Below are 17321 nucleotides of genomic sequence, written 5' to 3'. Positions count from 1 at the left end.
AGTAAAATCTAGTATTTCTTGTCATTTAGGATGGTTAATTATGTTCTAATTAATGCTGTTTTACATTAATCTACTACACACTTAAAAAACCCCATGTTTAAGGTAGAAAAACTACACACTGTTGGTCCTTGCAAAGTAGCAGGCAGGCTACCAGTAGGAATGATATGGCTGATCTTCTGGTTTTCCTTCTCATCTTCCTCCAATGGACCAAAAGTACTGATACTCCTTGCCACAGGGTGATTTGTACATTCTGATCCAGAGGTATTTGGTCTTCTTCCTGAGGGGATCTGGATACTTCTGGCACAAATATTGTCATGCTCCTTAGATTTGCTATGGGGGAGGAAAAAAAAAAAAAAAAAGGTTAAGAATTTCACCTTTTTGTTTTTCACCGAGTGCTCAAACCTGGCACCTCAAATTCTCCCTTGTCAGCCACCACACTCATTCATGTTCCAGTTCAAGCATTATTCCCGCTTGTGCTGCTACAAACATTCTAAAAAGGGTTCATAAAATCTGCAGAATTACAGATGCCTACATGAATTTTTATATTGGGGTTGAAATAGTAAACACCATGCTGAAAAAGCATAATGTGGCCAACTCAGAGATAAGGGAGAAGCAGCAAGGAGAAACACTCTCAAATCGCTTTCTCTTCTTCAGCGAGTATCCTATTAAATGTATTTCTATTGATAAGAAACACATACATATCCACAGAGAACCTGAGTAATTTCTATGCAGAAAATGCAGGTTTACCTATTTGAATTTATATCCTCTTGAACAGACATCAGAGATGTAGCAAGGCCAACAGTAGCTGTGTTACAGGACTTCCCACTCTGATTTGAAAAAAGTGATGGGAACTGCATGTTTTCTGTAGAAGGGCTGGACTTCAGAAAATAACTGCAGGGAAAGTGAGAGCTTACTATTATCTAAAAAAAACCAAACAAAAAAACCACTTCACAATTATGAGCATTCGAAATAACGAAAAATTCAAATAATGTTATTACCGTCCAGGTCGGCGAAGATCTCTGATTTCTATGCTTAAAAAAGGCAGAAATAAATTGCCACAGAATGGACACGTGGTATTGAGATTTGAATCATCTGCTGTCCAACCTGCCATGATCTCTTCATCATGAACCAAACAGTCACAAGTTCGACATCGTGAACAGCTTGAGATGAGGACCTGCATAAAGCAGATAACAGAACTCCACTGTAACACATTCTCAAAACTACTACTCTTTTACAAAGCAGTTAGAATTACAGCCAAAATCTTTGCCCTTAGATGAATACTACTCACCACTTACATACAAGTGCAGCCACATATCTGTTCCCAGGCTTTAGGCTGGAACATTTGGGTTTAAATTAATATATTTTAGAACTACTATTAAACCCAAACTGCATTAGCAGATGGCTTGTATGGTAAATGACTGGAATAAGCATTGTCTGAAAAAATTTGTTAAACGCAAGTCTCTGTTCTATTGTAGCAGGTAGACTGGGATCTGGAACTATGCTTGTGAAATAAATACACTTTAGCTAAGTGGGTTAGGTGATCCTTTTATGGCTTCCCAGAGTAAAACCAGCCAGTTATTCAATAATGTTTTTATTAACAATAACATGTAATTTGTAATTTGTTTGCAAATATAACAGTGCAGGCACATTTATGCAGCTATATAAATTACTCTTAGAATTTAAACACTCTTCTGTAGTGACTGCCAGTATAATGAGGGGGGATAAAAGATCATATTAAAGTAACCAGTTATTAATCCAAATCCACTGAAAAAATAAAAAAAATTAAAAAAAAAAAAAAAAAAGGAAAAAGAGAGCCACCCAAAACCAGTGTAATAATGAAAAAGCAAATTAATCTTACAAGCTACAACAAGAAATAGCTAATCATCTACTCTGTATTTTTTTAAATGTATAGTACTATTTAAGGCTTGGTATTTTCACTTTAAGCAAATTAAGCTGCACAAGAGATTTAGATGCCTGAATTCAAGGACATCTAATTCTCAAACTCTTGAGAACTGCAGCTTTAAGGACAAAAAGATGTGTCTGCAGTAAAGACATTTCTAGAACAGGACGTGAAATGAAACCTACTCTATCACACAAATATTTATCTTTCAGTGGATTAGTTTTAAGCTTTGAACTTTAACAGAGATTCAGATAGCATTTATATTTAAAGACATATGCTTTTAGTATCAATTAAAATCAATAAATTATCCTGTACCTCCATAGCGTAGTTCTGAAACACACTAGTACTACTTGTACTGCAAGAAGATATCAACTCTGATTTGTCAGGTAAAGGGAACTTTGAGAGAGAACCTATTAACAGAAGAAACGCAAAGTATTAGTTATTCAGTTTACGTATTTTTAGTAAACTGTTTTTCTGGTCAAACAATATTTCAGTTATAAAATGTGTGATGGAAGATGCAACAAATCAGATATACTCAGACAGAAAGAAATGTGAAGCTGGAGTGTGAGGCTGCCATCTGCCCAGCACCAACAACGGCAAAAATAAAATCTACCAACATAGAATTTCCATATGTTCAGTTTTCTCCTTTTACAACAGTTGGTAGCTTGGAAACAAATTCTACAGATTAAGTAATTCGTATCCACACTTTCCGTCTGGACAAAAACTAAGGAAGGAATAGAGGTGCTGCTTGTAACTGCAGATATCTCTAACCCTTCTCTTTGCCACACTAAACGAGCCAGGCTCCCCTCAGCCTCAAGATGCTCCAATCCCCTGGCCACCATGGCAGCCTCCACTGCCCCTCTCCAGTTCCTCCACATCCCACAAACTGGAGAGCCAAATCTGGGCGTGCTCTTCTAGGTGCTAAGTGGAGGGACCTAAGTAGACAGATCTTCCTTTCATCCTGACTTTGCTTAACACACTACTCCATCATGACAGCAGAACAGAAATTGATACAACAGTCACTGTCAATTATTCAGTGCGGATTAGGGGGGAAAAAAACAATAGTCTGTCTGATAATCAGCCTCAACGGTGCTTATTATAGAAAATAATCTTCCAAAAAGGATTTTTACTACTTTTAGAAAACAAAATCAGACTAATAAAGTTACCATTTGAAAGTTTTTATAGATGTTTTCTGGAGCTGTACAGCTTACACAAATAAGATGATAACATGAATACTGAAGGATCCAAAGGGTCTCCTATTTGCATAGATGTAGCATCCAGAAACTTACTTCAGGGACAGGATGTTACCATGCAAGTTATTCCACAAGCAAGAACACCCAAACCAAGGTTCTACAACAAAAATATCCATAGGTATGGACGTAGCTGCATAAGTAGTAGTTTACAGCTAGGAAAAGAAAAAATTACTTTACTAGGCATTTACTAGTAATTTACTTGACTTTTACTTTACTAGGATGATCCCAAACTGAGAATTATGAAAGAACAACTTCTAGAACTGGAATATTTTTGTTCAGATCAATTACTACAATGCAAAGGCTGTCTCTTACCACACTGGTCAAATTGCTTTGATAAGCCATCATGGGAAGCTGAGCTTTCTAGGCTTGTCCTGCTGAGGCCAATTCCCTTAATTTCTGATGTGGTAGTCTCCTGAGGAGAAGCACTTTCAAAATCATTGCAGACGTCTTCATCAGTTAGGGAAGTGGATTCTGAGTCCAGAGCTCCAAGAGATGAAACACTTGCTCGGTCTGAATTTTGGTCCTGAGAGAAGAAAACAAATTCCACTGAGAACAGGAAAGGAAAGCAAAAATATTTCTGAAAGTAAGAGGCAGCCTTGTCTTAGTAAATTCAAGGCATGAACTTCCCTCCCTGGAAAATCATTCAGCTCAGATCTGTATTCAGAACCAATGTGAAACAAGGTTAAGTTTCATTCAGGGTTAAATAGCTACAAGAGGATTCCTTTTAAAAGATTCTTCGAATAAAAATATCTAAATGAAAACTTAAATATTTTAATCCTATAACTTCTTCCCACCATTGCTATAAAAGTTATCAGCAGCCATGGGAATTCATTAGGATAGGTAGGGCATCATTAACACTTTAGTTAATTAGTCTCAAATTGGTTTTAAGCACATTAGGACAACACAGCAACAGGAACCAGTGTGTATTATTCCCAAAGACTGGGAACAAAATGAATTTTGGTTTGAGTTGGTAACAGCAAAGAACATTCTAACCAAATTACCTCAGCTCAAAATTAAAAAAAGCCTTAAATCACTTTAGTAATCAACACAAGCAGATGTCCCTTTTTTCATAAAAGCAGAAAATACTTAAAAACATGGTTTAAGTATTTTTTTCTTTAGGTAAATAAGGGATGGAAAAGCAGTCTTCTCTGCCCTGTCAACACACTATGGTATGCTTGTGTTTTCCCATTAAATATACTCTGGACCCATGCTAGACCAAAATTTTGTTTTATCCAGGAGAATAAAATTAGGGTCCTGGCAATTTAAACACGACTAAAACAACTTAATGCACATAGTCTACCATGATGCAAGTCACTGAAATGGGGGATTCATCATATAGGAGTCAGTGATTAAACCTTTACACAGATTTTATCTTAGTTTATAGGAAATTAGGTTTTGGCAGGTTGTGGGGGGGAAGTAATTATAAACATTTACCTTTGAGGATGCAGCATACATTGTAAATTTTGAGTACCATTTGCTGGCTTTCTCTGCAACCCCTTTTCCAGCAGAAAACATGCTGCTTTTTAGAACATCAAACTTAGGTGTTAACAGTGTATCCAAGTTGAATGATGGTGAAGACACAAGTGTTAATGCACTAGTTGCATCCTGCGACTGTTCCTTTGCTGGGCTGTTTGGGGAATAAGCTGGGGAGGACCAAAGCCTGTCTCTCTGCCTTTCTTCATTTTTTGCGTGGTAACTCTTGGATTTGGTAAGATTAGATGGCCTTGGGGAGTTTGGGGGAAGGCTGGACCTCCTACAAGGTTGGATTACTGTTGGGCTCTTTTTATTAGCATTTCTGTCATCATAGGGTTTTTGCAACTCAATACTTGGTGCACGACTTGACAAAGGGCTGCTCATATTGTTCATGTACATGACTATTTCTTCAGCTAAATCTCGTCTTGCAGATGGAGTAGAAACACTTCTATCATCATCCTCCTCCTCATCCTCTTTCTGCTGTTCTGTCTCGGCAACCAACAGAGACAGCGGATCAAATCCAGTTTCAACATCTGTCTTTTCAACTGGCTTTACTGGAAAGCTGCTCTTTCTTTGCAGCTTTCGGGATTTTTCACTGGAGGATTTCACTGCTGTAGATGTTTCGGGTTCTGTATCCAAGTCTTCCAGATCAAAGATAACAGGAGACTCTGTTTTATCTGTAAAACTGCAATCAAAAGCTGCATCTTCATCACTAGACTCTTTCTCCAGACTTTCTCTCTTAGATCCCAAAGAGGAAGTTCTGATATTAAGAGTTTTTGGCCTTATACTTTTCTGTAATGCACTAGATAAGATTTTGGCATCAGCTCCTAGTTTCTCAACAATTTCTCCAGGGTTTTCTTCCTGATTTATTCTATTTATCATGAGTCCCACTAAGCCATCTCCACTCAGGTTGCGGTTCCTGCTTTCCCATGGTATCTCCCTTAAGTCAGGTTCAACTGCGCTTTTATGTCTCTTTCTTAAGGATTTACTTTTTATAACTTCTGCCCCACTGGCATCCTCAAAAGATGATGTAAACAGCAATCCTACAGAACTCTCTGAAAAACAGATGAAACGAAGTGCTTTATTTTTTGCTACGCAAGAAAACTAAACGAAACTATAAAAGAATGCAAATTTGTCTCATCTTTCAAACTGTGTACAACACAGAGATGAAGCTCACTATGTATTGTGCTAGTGGATGAAAAGTTGAGTTGACCGTGGTCATAACTTTTAGGAAGGGTCAGACAGAAAAATATTTCAAAGGGAGTCAAATCATACAACTCAAGTACTTTGAGAGATGCCATAAAGAAAAGTCTCAGATGTATTTAGTTTCCTCTTTTGAAGACATACTCCATTAAGAGGTTTGAAAGCTAGGGACAGCAAAGGTATCTATAAAATAGCAAAAAAAAACACATCAACTTTCTAACTTGATGAATTAGAAACAGAGCCAACAAAAGGAGTTATTGTCAGAGCAATCTATTTGGCACAGCATAAAGATGCAGACTTTAAATTATAATATTACAGTACTTCAAGCACAGCTGACAGTAATAACCAGATTTGACATTACTAAAAACTTATGAAAATGCCTGAAAGTTTCTTTTAGTTGTACTGCAAAGAAACCTCTTGTCCATCCTGAAAGAGTTTATTAGTTGCTGGAGGTTATAAGAAAAAAATAAGGCCTGGGATTTTGTAAGCATATGTTAACTGCAGCAAAACAAAGCAAACAAGAAAAAAAAAACATGGAAATGCAGAATATTCAGAAGCATCTCCCTGACACAGCATATCGAGGCTCTAACCTAAACTCATTCCCACAAACTTTACCTGCCACTGTCATTACACCGATAAAACACTCATTTTTGTGGACAGCAGAACTCAGGTACACTACTTAGACCTCTTTTTAGAAATGGAATATATTTAGATAAAACTGCGTAAGAATCAAAATCTATTTTCTCATCCACTCACCTGTGCTAGCTTCTGCTACGGTATTGTCAACTGTACCATTGAGCCGCACTATGCTAGAAGTGGCCTTGGCATTACTTGAGTTCTGATAATTTAGTTTAGGTAGGCAATCACCACTCCCTTTTGCGCTGTCTGCTTCAGACACTGTAAATAGAAAAAGACAGACAGTTCTTTCAAATCAAAGCAACTTCATTTCAATCTCAAGTTTCTGTTACCTATTAGATGCTTTATGCAGCATTAAGTGGCAGCATGTTGCACATATCCCATGATGCACAGGCTGATATCTACTCGGGCAGAGGCTTTCAAGCTGGAACAACTGAACTGTGGATATTTAATTCCTGGAATTACTTTTATAACTAGAAGTTTCATAAGCTTCTGTACACAGAGTCCAAGTAACCAGTACTTGCATACCAAAATCTGTGGTCGTTGTGGAGATTAAGACCACTGTTGTTCATTTGCAAAGGATAGATGCAAGAGTATTTTCTCCTGCCTTTGCAAGAGCTCAGGCCAACAAGCCTATCTTTGTAGAGATCCCATTACTCCCATGACCATGACTACACAAGAGAAACAAAGCAAGTGTTACAGTATTTATATTCACCTCTTTCAGATATGGAAGTCAAATTCTGTTGTCAGGTAGCTACCCAAAATAGACAATTACTTCTCTACAGGAATTCAAGCAGCTTAATATTCTCAAGTTGTATTCAAAAATGCAAAACATTTTCAACACATAATATTAGTATACAGAGCCATAAACTTGTCTTAATTATGGCTAAAAATAAAAGCTTTCAGCAGAATTCACATTTTCTGTGTCCTCAAAAGTTTCATTAAACCTAAATAACCTGCCTGCCATCTTACAGGTATGTTCTTATGATCATGGGTAACATACAAATATTCAAGCAAACTGAAGAAAAAAATACTTATGCTAGAAGGAAGATTGTGGTGAAAAGAAAACACTGAGGTAACTTTTCTGGTTCCATATTCTCATACTTTTACATGATTTCCACTTGACAAGGGGGCAGTTAACTCGAATAGTTGGGGAAATCACACTGAAAAAATTTAAATAATGGTATTATTAGGAGTATTATGAAGAGTATTTTCAATTAATGTATATAGGCATCTATTGTACTTATACATTTGTACTATAAAATCTGATCTGCTATATGCTTGCATAGTCTATGCTGCTCAACTGCAGTTAAGGGAATCATAGACAGCAGATGCAAAACCTGAAGAAAAAAAAAAAAGGGTCCACAGCAAGTCCAAAGCCCTCTCATTTCTGATGCATCTCCTAAACTTTGGGAACTCCAAGGATCTGAGTAATTTAGACATCTCAGACCTGCAGAAATTCAGCTGTTTCCCTCTCATGGGATTTATAAAGAAAACAGACTGATAGAATAGGCTTTCCTGTAGATTATGACTACAAAGCAATTTAATTTTTATTTAAAAGACAAAAACATTAAGCTGTAATTATCATTAAGCCTTTATATTCCTATTATCACTTATTTGAAACAGAGAAGGGAAAAAAGAACTGCAATTTTGAATGTTAAGCCATTAGACACCCAGAAAATTACAGTTAGAAGAAAGAATTTAAGGCATGGGCATAAACCAGCATTATCACATACACTCACTGTAAAAAATTCAGCTGTCCCACTTAGCTTTTGCTGAAATCCTTATTTATCCACAATGAACTAGATATCTGTATTCACAAGATACATACAAGAACTGGAGTCACTCTCTCTCTTGTCCTCTTTTTGTTCTTGTATATCTTGAAGACAAGTTTTCCCCTGCCTGGCTTCTTCTTTGAATGATGTGTTATTGCCAAAGTCTGAAAGTCCCCCTATTGTAACAGGGTGATGACAGAATAAAGACAATTATGGTATTTAATAGCATGACATTGTTAAACAGAATAAATTGAATATCCACAGTAATTCAAAGGACTCTTATCAAGTACATTCCAATTAATGGTGAACATTTTATGACAGAAAAAGTGAGAAAAATGACTGGCTTATTTTTACAGTATAAACATTGATGTGATGCTCTACAGGATGAAATTAGAGGGGTAACATGCAACATTTCTTTTTAAATACTGTATTAAAGCATGGCTTGTCTTCGATTCTGTTGCCTGGTTTATTTGACTAAATTGTCATAACTTTTCAAGAACTCTGAGAGGCATTTATACAGGGTTTCATTTTAGTGTAGTAAGTTTTCCTCAGAGTTAATATATGTAATTCTAATGGTTTTACTCTAGAAAGTAAAAAAAAGTTGAAACAATGAAGCAGAAACCATGGGTTTGTTTGCAAAATAAGATTAGAATAACCAACACCACACACAAAAAACCCATGCAAACATTGAAACCACTATCTGGTCATTCTTAAGACAAAACAATGACCATATAGTCTGATTGATTTCAAGAACCAAATTTACTTAACATTAACATAGCTCTTCCTCATCCAGCTTTTTACAAAGCATTAGCACCAAAATAAAGCAAATTAACAAAGCAGATAAAGTTTCTGTTCACTATAAATACTAAGTGAGGACTTCCAATCACACACATTGTGTCCTTTCTCCAGGTGAGCCTGGAGCCTCCAGCAGTCCCACAGCGTCTTTAGGGGATTTACTCATGCACTTTAGGAGGGAACAGTAAGCACCTGCCCAGAATCAAGAGGGTGAAAGTCAACTGCTTTCCCTCTTCTCCCTACAGATGCTGCACTGAATCTCTACAGAGAGGGTAAAAACCTTGTTGCTTTTGTAAAGATGATAAAATATTCTGGAATTTATGGAAAGTTTTTGGGATTGCCTGAACAGTCAGCATGCATTCTAGCTATGTGCTTTCATGCAAAGAAATACAGAAAAATCAATGATGTCAAAAGCAAATACTATTAATTATGTAAGTGTCAGTTACTTAGTAAAGGACTAATTACACTCCTTAGTTTGTATGGTCTCAGTTGTGACCAATGTCACTAAACTCTTATATAATGCTTTGCGCAGATGGGTTTCAAAACAGTGATTTATCAGGAAGGTCAGCTTCACAAAGAACAGGCAGAGATAAAATAAATACGTTCAAGGTCATCCAGAAGGCTAGGGATAGAGCTAGAAGTAGGACTGTAGTCTCATGAGTCTAGGAGAAACACTCCAGCCATAAGGCCATCATATCTATTTTGCTTGTCAGGGAAAATATTTATTTCTACATATTTGGAATTATAGAATACCCCTGGTTAGAAGGGACCGGAAAGATGATTCAGATGATCTTCATACATTTATACATGTATATTGTAAAGGTTGTCCAAGGTCAACTACAACTAAATGAACTATATTGGTGGTAGTTTAAAATGTAGTATCTTACTTCTCTGGCAGTAAGCTATAAATACTGTGCAAAGTACTACCTACGAAAAATACAAACTACAGGTAATCACCAGCATGGTAATATAGTCATCTGAACATCACTTAAATGTTTACTGGAAAGAAAAAGAAAGAAAAACAAAATTTACAGCCTCAAATATTGTACTTACATTCTAGATAAAAATAAATATGATTGGTTTAGTTTGCACAACCTGCAAACAGCACTACAAATTCAAGGACTAGTTCTAGTTGCCACCTAACTAAGATCAAAAAAGGGGGAAAATGAAAAAAGGCAAGGCTGGACAGAATTTTCTGTGAGTTATGAGACTGGCTATTGTACGAACTAGGATAATTATCACATTGATTTCAGGTTCATATTTTGTCTCCGTGAAGAGCTGATACAATAAATAGCACATTATTTTGGATTTAAAGACAAAAAAAGAGAGCTGTTTTTTAAAAATTATGCAAGAACTTTTTTTTTCCCTCTAAACCAGTTTTATCATCAAATTTGCAACAGAAAGCTTTTTGAAATAATTTTCTTATCAGCATGAAAATAAAAAAGGATGTGAATACTCTACCAGGAATGGTTGTATGTGAGGTGCTTGCTGGTAACTTCTTCAATGCTTTTTTAAATTGTGCTATTCCTAAAACAACATTTCGTATTTTCATCCATAGGAAATAGCCACCTCGACTGCTTGAAGGCCAGGTACTTTCCAAAACAGCCTATTTTGGAAACATTAAAGTCCAATACAGTCATCTTAAGGAACAGTCAGGTGTGAAATTATTAACTTAAATTTCTAATTGAGTTACATTGGCAGTTATAAAGTAGACTTCTAAACCTATAAAAGCAAGGACATCACAATTATTCTGTTACTATAAATGACAGAATTACATCTGAACTGCTCCCTTAGTTTGCTTGCTTCTATTTGCCTGGATAAAAATGCATTCCCCCCCCCCCCCCCCCCCCCCCTTTCAAAAATACTTACCTTATTGTAGTAGCCATAAGTAATGGCATTAGGGTCAACACCAGCTTTCTGCATTTCAAAAAGCACTCTCACTGCTAGCACAGGCTGACCATATTGTCCACACAGTTGCATGAGTACTCGGTAGCATACCTGAAAATACACATTAGTATTGTGCTTCTATAGTTAAACACACATTCAATAAAACCCATGGGCTATTTCTGGAATTCTGGGGCTGCTGTATTTTACCTCATCAGGTGGATCTATTTTTTTTGTATGCATTTTTTGTAGAACATCATATGCAGTTCTCAGAGCCCTGACTTTTGAATGGCACACTTTCACATACGCAGGAAGGCAGATAAACCAAAGACCATAGCAGTGACGTAACAAACATCTGGACCACATCTGTGGTATGGATGAGTACTTCTTAGCAATTTTATGTGCAGATTTGATTTCCTGTAAAGAATCATACAGATTATTTGTGCATATTTACATACACATTACACAAACGTATATGTTAAATACTAAACATATATCATTCTACCTACAGAAACTGCAACATTGATATGAACAACATACTCAATAAAGTGAAAAAGACAATGAAAGCAGCGTGATACCAAAACCAGTTGTGCAATATTCACCTCCTAAAAACTTGCATTTCTTTAAATTTATGCCTATTACTTTTGGTCTGCATTTTTTGTAAGAAACATTTCAAAGTCAGAGCCCCTCTTAAAGCCCTGGACAGTGAAAAGCAATTAAAAAGTAGATGTAGAAGCTCAACAGTTTATGCTCATGGAGAACAGCATGAAGAATGTCGAAGGTATAGGGACAGCAAAGCAAATGACAATCTGTGTACATGGGCCCTGTACAATACAGTGTAGGCAAGAAGCACAGGTGAACATCCAAAGAACAATTAGCATGACTACCCTATAGTCACTGTGTCAGTGAAGAACCATTAGTTAGGCTGCAGCCACTGTCCATCAGTCTTTATAGCCAAACTCAAGATGAAGGCAGCAAGCTGACACTTTCCAAAGTGCCTCATGCCACAAGAACACCTGCAAGTACCTGTTTAGTTCTCCTGAACATTGGTGATGGGCTGTTGGGACTACTGGCTTTTGAGGACAGTTTGTTGTTTGGTGCTGTGAGAAATCCTTCAGGTCGCTCGAACAAATCTAGCTTTAATACTGGAAATCCATTATAGCTGTAAAAGAAATGCGTCACTTAACCCCCGTAAGGCAGTTCCAAAGTAAATACGTCACATAATAGCAAATGAAATCAATTACACAGTCGAACTAGAAGCTACACAGGAAATAGAAAACAAGAAAACACAAAAGTAAACCTTTAAAGACACCGTTGACAAAGTGCTTACTTTACTAATACATCTGCATGATTTCACAAGGTTGCAAAGACTCTTAACCTGCTATTTCAGTGTAAGCCACTTAAATTGATAAATACATTTGCTTTCATAGCATTTTCTTTAATGTGTCAAATGCATTAGTATTGATTCTAGTTAATAATAATAATAATAAAAAAAAAAATCTGTGTGGCTAATCTAGTGAGTATCAAAACAGAGGTTTAAAATCAATATGAACAATATCAAACTATCTAAAAGATTAAATTAGATTTTAAAATATTTCTCAGAATTAATGAAGAAACCAATAGACAAACTCATTTGACCTAATTAGTAAACTAGTAACACCAGTTTTCAGTGATCCTTTGAAATGTACTCTCTCTTTCCAAAGAGTATCTGCAGCTTGTATCCTTACCAGTAGTAGCAGCAGGACAACAGACTGGGTCCATTAATTTCAATTTTAACCTTAAAAAGTGTCAACAACCAGGACAATGTAATGTGAACACTCGGTCAACTTTATTAAGTATTATCGCTTCGCTGGGTGCACACACACAACATCATTAAAACTTGAAAAGAGCGGGCACATTAGGTGTTTTACACACACATTTTTACTTGAGCAACATAAAGGGACAGGAAAAATCTGTACTTTGTGGCGATCACAAGAACCTAGAAACTAAACTCTACAAGGGCAGCTGTTTGGATTTTGGCTAGCGTCTTACTGTGTCCTTAGGTTACCTGTATTGTAGAGGGTGCTCTTCACCATTTGGCAGGTGAGGGATCTCAGGTGGTGTTATGAAAACTGTATGCTCACTTTTGTATGACTCATCCAGCTCTATAAGTCGTGTTTCCCCAGTTTTGTCTGTATCTACCTGGAGAAGTTATGTTAAAAGGAAAAGTAATTATTAGTATTAATCTATTTTCTGCCATTACAGTTATATGGTCAAGCAGGACAAAGTCTGTATCAGCATCAAAGGACTGCATCTTAAAAGTAAGGATGCCTTTTGAAATTATAATGAGAATAGTAAGTGTTGCATCATTTTTGAAAACTACCCCAATGCAATAATAATTATTTAATGATATAATCCGAATTGAGTGTTTTGGGGTAAATATTATAAGTAGTTGTACAAAGAAGTTAATCTTTCCGAATACAACCATTTCTGGAACTGTGTTTCCAACTGCAGTAGTAACTTGAAATTTATTTTTAAATATGAAAATAAGAGCTGGTTTTCCCCCTCTATTTTAACCACTGAAAACAAACTTTATCCAATTGTCTGACACATACAAGAATCTACAAACAACACTATCGAGCAATTTCAGTCACTTAGTCATTAAGGTCATGCTAGTTTGCAGAGATATCTCTCACATTCAGAGAGATAATGGAATAAAAACATGTGACCTTACTAAAATTAAAGGGGGACAAAAGTAACTTTTTTCTCCCTAAAAAACCACAGCAATCTGAAAGGAGAAGGGTAGCTCCATGACTTTTTTTCTCTTTCAGATAACTCAACAGTTGCACGTATGAAGTTAGAGCACATATTGTGTGGTCCTGTCCTCTCATAGCTAAGATAGAAATGCAGTTCATGGATAACAAAGGTAACTTGTAACAATACTATAATTAAGCATAAATTACAACTATACCTATTTTGGTTTTTTTTTCAGCTTTGTAACTGGCAATTTGACCATAAATATTTGTTTTGCTGGCCTGGCTGTTACAGAGAGGAGGATAAATTTGCACTTCCCAAATTAATGCCCCTGCTTTAAAGGTGGCAGCAGCAGACATATTCCAAGGCTCCAGGCATATTTCAAAGCATCAAACTGCGGGATCAAGTAGGAGAAAACTGTCCAACACTTTTACTGAAAGAATTTCATTCCATTGTTTGAGACAAAAGTAAAGAACCAAAGCAAAACTCAGCCACCCTAAACAAGATTATGGGAAACTGTGAACTGCTTCGCTTTAAGAAAAACAACAGACAAGCCTTTAACTTACAAGCTTCCTATTACTACTGGTTCATGTTACACAAATCACCAGGAACAGAGCAAATATAACATGTATTACATTCCACCCGACAGCATTTGTACTGGTATTTGTATTGCTTTGTCTCTGATCTTCTGTCACCAGTTGTGTCTCCTCCAATATCTCATAAGTGCTGCTTCTGCTTGTGGCATGACACACATCTCCATCTTGAAGACCTGGCACTATCAAAAACTATTTACTTCGTAGCACACAGAACATGCTTTTTATTCACATATTGATAGCCCCAGTGTTCAGCTTAAATACTGTCACAGTTTACATTCATAGCCATTATTTAAATGGCAACCAAATTACAGCCAAGTGACACATTCTCTCAAAGAAATGAATAGGCAACCTGTGGAACCCAAGGATGTGTGTTCTTCATGCCTTAAGAGTTTAGCAACAGAGAATTAATGTACAAAAGAAGCATATTCCACAGTTCTCTCCCTCCAGTGAGGTGGAAATATATAAAGTAGTTTCAGCAGAATTCGCAAATATTTAAAATCTGATAAACATACAAAGAGGTGTTCTTAATTACACATTTTACTGTAAGAGACAGATGGAAAGTATCAGCAAATTGAACCAGCCAAGTAGCAAGAGCATATGGCTCCTGAAAAGTAGAAATAAACGAAACCTTACTTGGTAATCTAAATACTTCTAAGGATATAAAACCCCACAGTTACAAGCTTCACCAGCAAAATACAATAAAGCCAATAGCTTATTTATGTATTCAATTGAAATAATTTTTGAATTCCTGGAAAAATGAAAACTTGTGAGATAATTACACTGTATCTTTCAGTAGACAAAATGGGTAATCAATTACAATCTCTGCTGCTGCTGTCTACGATAAAATAACATGTAAAATAGATTACTCTTTGTCTTAAACTATTCTCATAAATTATTTGAGGCAGGGCTTAGATTATATTTTATAGATCACTAATTTCACAGTACATAAAATTTGCCTCAGCCCAGTGGCTTATACGAAAGTACTGTATCATCTTTCAACCCATGACATCACACTTTCATGCATACCCTTTCAGATACTGGTTCACCTAGTGAAAGACATTAATAGATACATAAATATTCACTTTACTGGAATCATTCGCATCTGATACGTGGTCAAAGTAGAGTATCTTGGCTAAAGCTCTAGTTCATATAGCAGTCCTTGGTATATTTCAATATGTTGACTTGTTATGTTACAGTTAAGCATACTATCAGAAACAAGAGAAATCAAGAAAGAGAAGCAGGAAAGAGAAGACGAGGCAAATATATCATTGTTCAAAGAAATTCTACATGGGAACACATTCCCTCATGTCAATGAAAACTTAATTTCACAAGCAGTTCTAAAGCCATGGCAAATCTTCAATGCATAGCAACTCCAGTGCCTCAGTTTCCCCACAATTATCGCTGGCACAGAAGTAGTTGCCCCATTAATAAAACTGAATGAAATTCTCACTGACAGAAACAGAGGTTGGAGAAGTACAAATATTTTCTGTAAAATTTATTCTCCAGGCATTGTCATGAGCATTTTTTTATAGTGGAACGAAGCTGCCCATGGCATCAACTGGCAAAAATAACTGGCATTACAGTAGACAGTTCTCTGCTTCAGTTGTATGAGTGGCTACTTAACCTTTTAGAAAAGGTGAAAGCTCCAACAACTCCACAGATTATGTGCAGTCTCACAGTGGCATCATCAATTTAAGTACTACTTTTTTGAAAGAACTGTTTGAATTCCCAGGCAAGATAACCTTAGCTAGGGCATCAACTTCAGTGCTCTCAAATAATTCTATAAAATGAAATATAACATACAGAATTTGAACCTACATAGCCATTGCATTCCGAATAAAAATCCTATTTAACATTAGTCAGAGAACTAACCTGCAACACAGTGGAAACCTGGTACTGCTCGACAGTGTTTAGTCACTGGCGTATGTATATTCCTGTCTACGAGACCTTCAATTTTTAAACACTAACTGGCATACAGCAAAGCAAGCACTATGTGTTGAAGGCTTTTTAAATAAACTATAGGATAATTGAGTGAACATTACAGAAATGTTTGTAATTAACTCAATTTACAACCCACACATGCCTGTAACTCATGCTGTAGAACTGTGAAGCACTTTTGAAAACCACTACTAATAAAATACTGAGACTAGCAAAAGCCATAGAGCATTAAATACCATTAGACCATGCTTTTATATTTCTCTCCAACTTAAACTTAATTGCTTTCTGAATTGTTTTCAAAACAACTCCTTTCAGCTCTTCTGCACTTTCATAACAGAAATAGCCATAAATAGAAACTGTAAATAGCAGTTTTCATAGTCTTCAGTATTAATTCCTGTGGAACAAACAGCAGGTGACCTACTTTACAGGAAATCCTAGACAACTGTGTATTACTGAAACATCAGTGTACCAGAATAGTGTGTTACAGGTAGCCAGTATGATGACAAGTAGGTGTGGAATTTCCTATAATATTAATAAAAATTTCTTTCATGTTACAATAGAAGCAAACAGGGATATAAGATTGTGGGTTTCAGCTGAGTTCTGAAAACAAAAACTAAAGCGAAAAAATTCAGCCTGCCTCAAATACATTTGTAGACTCTCTTTGGAAATACAGTAAATTTTCAAAAGTTAATATACCTGTACTTATTAAAAAATCAGTTCTTCACAATGCTCAACACTATACGAATGTGGACCTTTCTTGTAAATATCTTAGGATTTTAAAAATCTGAGTGATACTGCCATGGAATACTAAAAAAGAAATCCACTTTGAATGGGGAAATCCAACACTCTCTGAGCTTCAGTCCAGCAGAAGTTCTAATCTTATTTCAAGAAAAACACCAATTGTGATCCTGTTGCACTTTCACACTCCTTGTCACATAATCCTTAACAATTGCCCTTCCTTCTCATTATGAATGGGAGAATAGCATAGCAACAGATAACAAGGTATTCCTTTATTGCAACACAATCACAACAGTAAACAGAACCCACCAAAAATGTCAACCTATGCAAAGCTTACATGTGACACAACATACTAAATCTCGCTTGCTTTTAGAAACCCATATATTTCATCTCCATC

At 36.2% G+C, this 17321-nt stretch overlaps 1 protein-coding gene across 5 annotated transcripts in view; it reads right to left on the bottom strand.

Annotated features, from left to right (window-relative positions):
- DENND4A (DENN domain containing 4A) overlaps nt 1-17321 on the bottom strand; it is a 57989-nt gene that overhangs the window by 7014 nt on the left and 33654 nt on the right. For all 5 annotated transcript variants that reach the window (XM_032994369.2, XM_032994368.2, XM_042803710.1 and 2 more), the window contains 13 exons: nt 12967-13100; nt 11946-12081; nt 11130-11336; nt 10905-11033; nt 10497-10641; nt 8297-8416; nt 6586-6726; nt 4588-5681; nt 3466-3676; nt 2216-2310; nt 999-1174; nt 748-891; nt 120-330 (listed from right to left, as the gene is read on the bottom strand). In XM_032994369.2, coding sequence (XP_032850260.2) covers nt 120-330; nt 748-891; nt 999-1174; nt 2216-2310; nt 3466-3676; nt 4588-5681; nt 6586-6726; nt 8297-8416; nt 10497-10641; nt 10905-11033; nt 11130-11336; nt 11946-12081; nt 12967-13100 — 2943 coding nt within the window. The remainder of the gene's footprint in view (nt 1-119; nt 331-747; nt 892-998; nt 1175-2215; nt 2311-3465; nt 3677-4587; nt 5682-6585; nt 6727-8296; nt 8417-10496; nt 10642-10904; nt 11034-11129; nt 11337-11945; nt 12082-12966; nt 13101-17321) is intronic.

Source organism: Tyto alba, unplaced genomic scaffold, assembly GCF_018691265.1.
Source record: "Tyto alba isolate M040663 unplaced genomic scaffold, T.alba_DEE_v4.0 Super-Scaffold_41, whole genome shotgun sequence".
NCBI lineage: Eukaryota > Metazoa > Chordata > Aves > Strigiformes > Tytonidae > Tyto > Tyto alba.
Note: the sequence above shows the minus strand (reverse complement) of the source record. Positions and strands in the feature narration are given on the sequence as shown.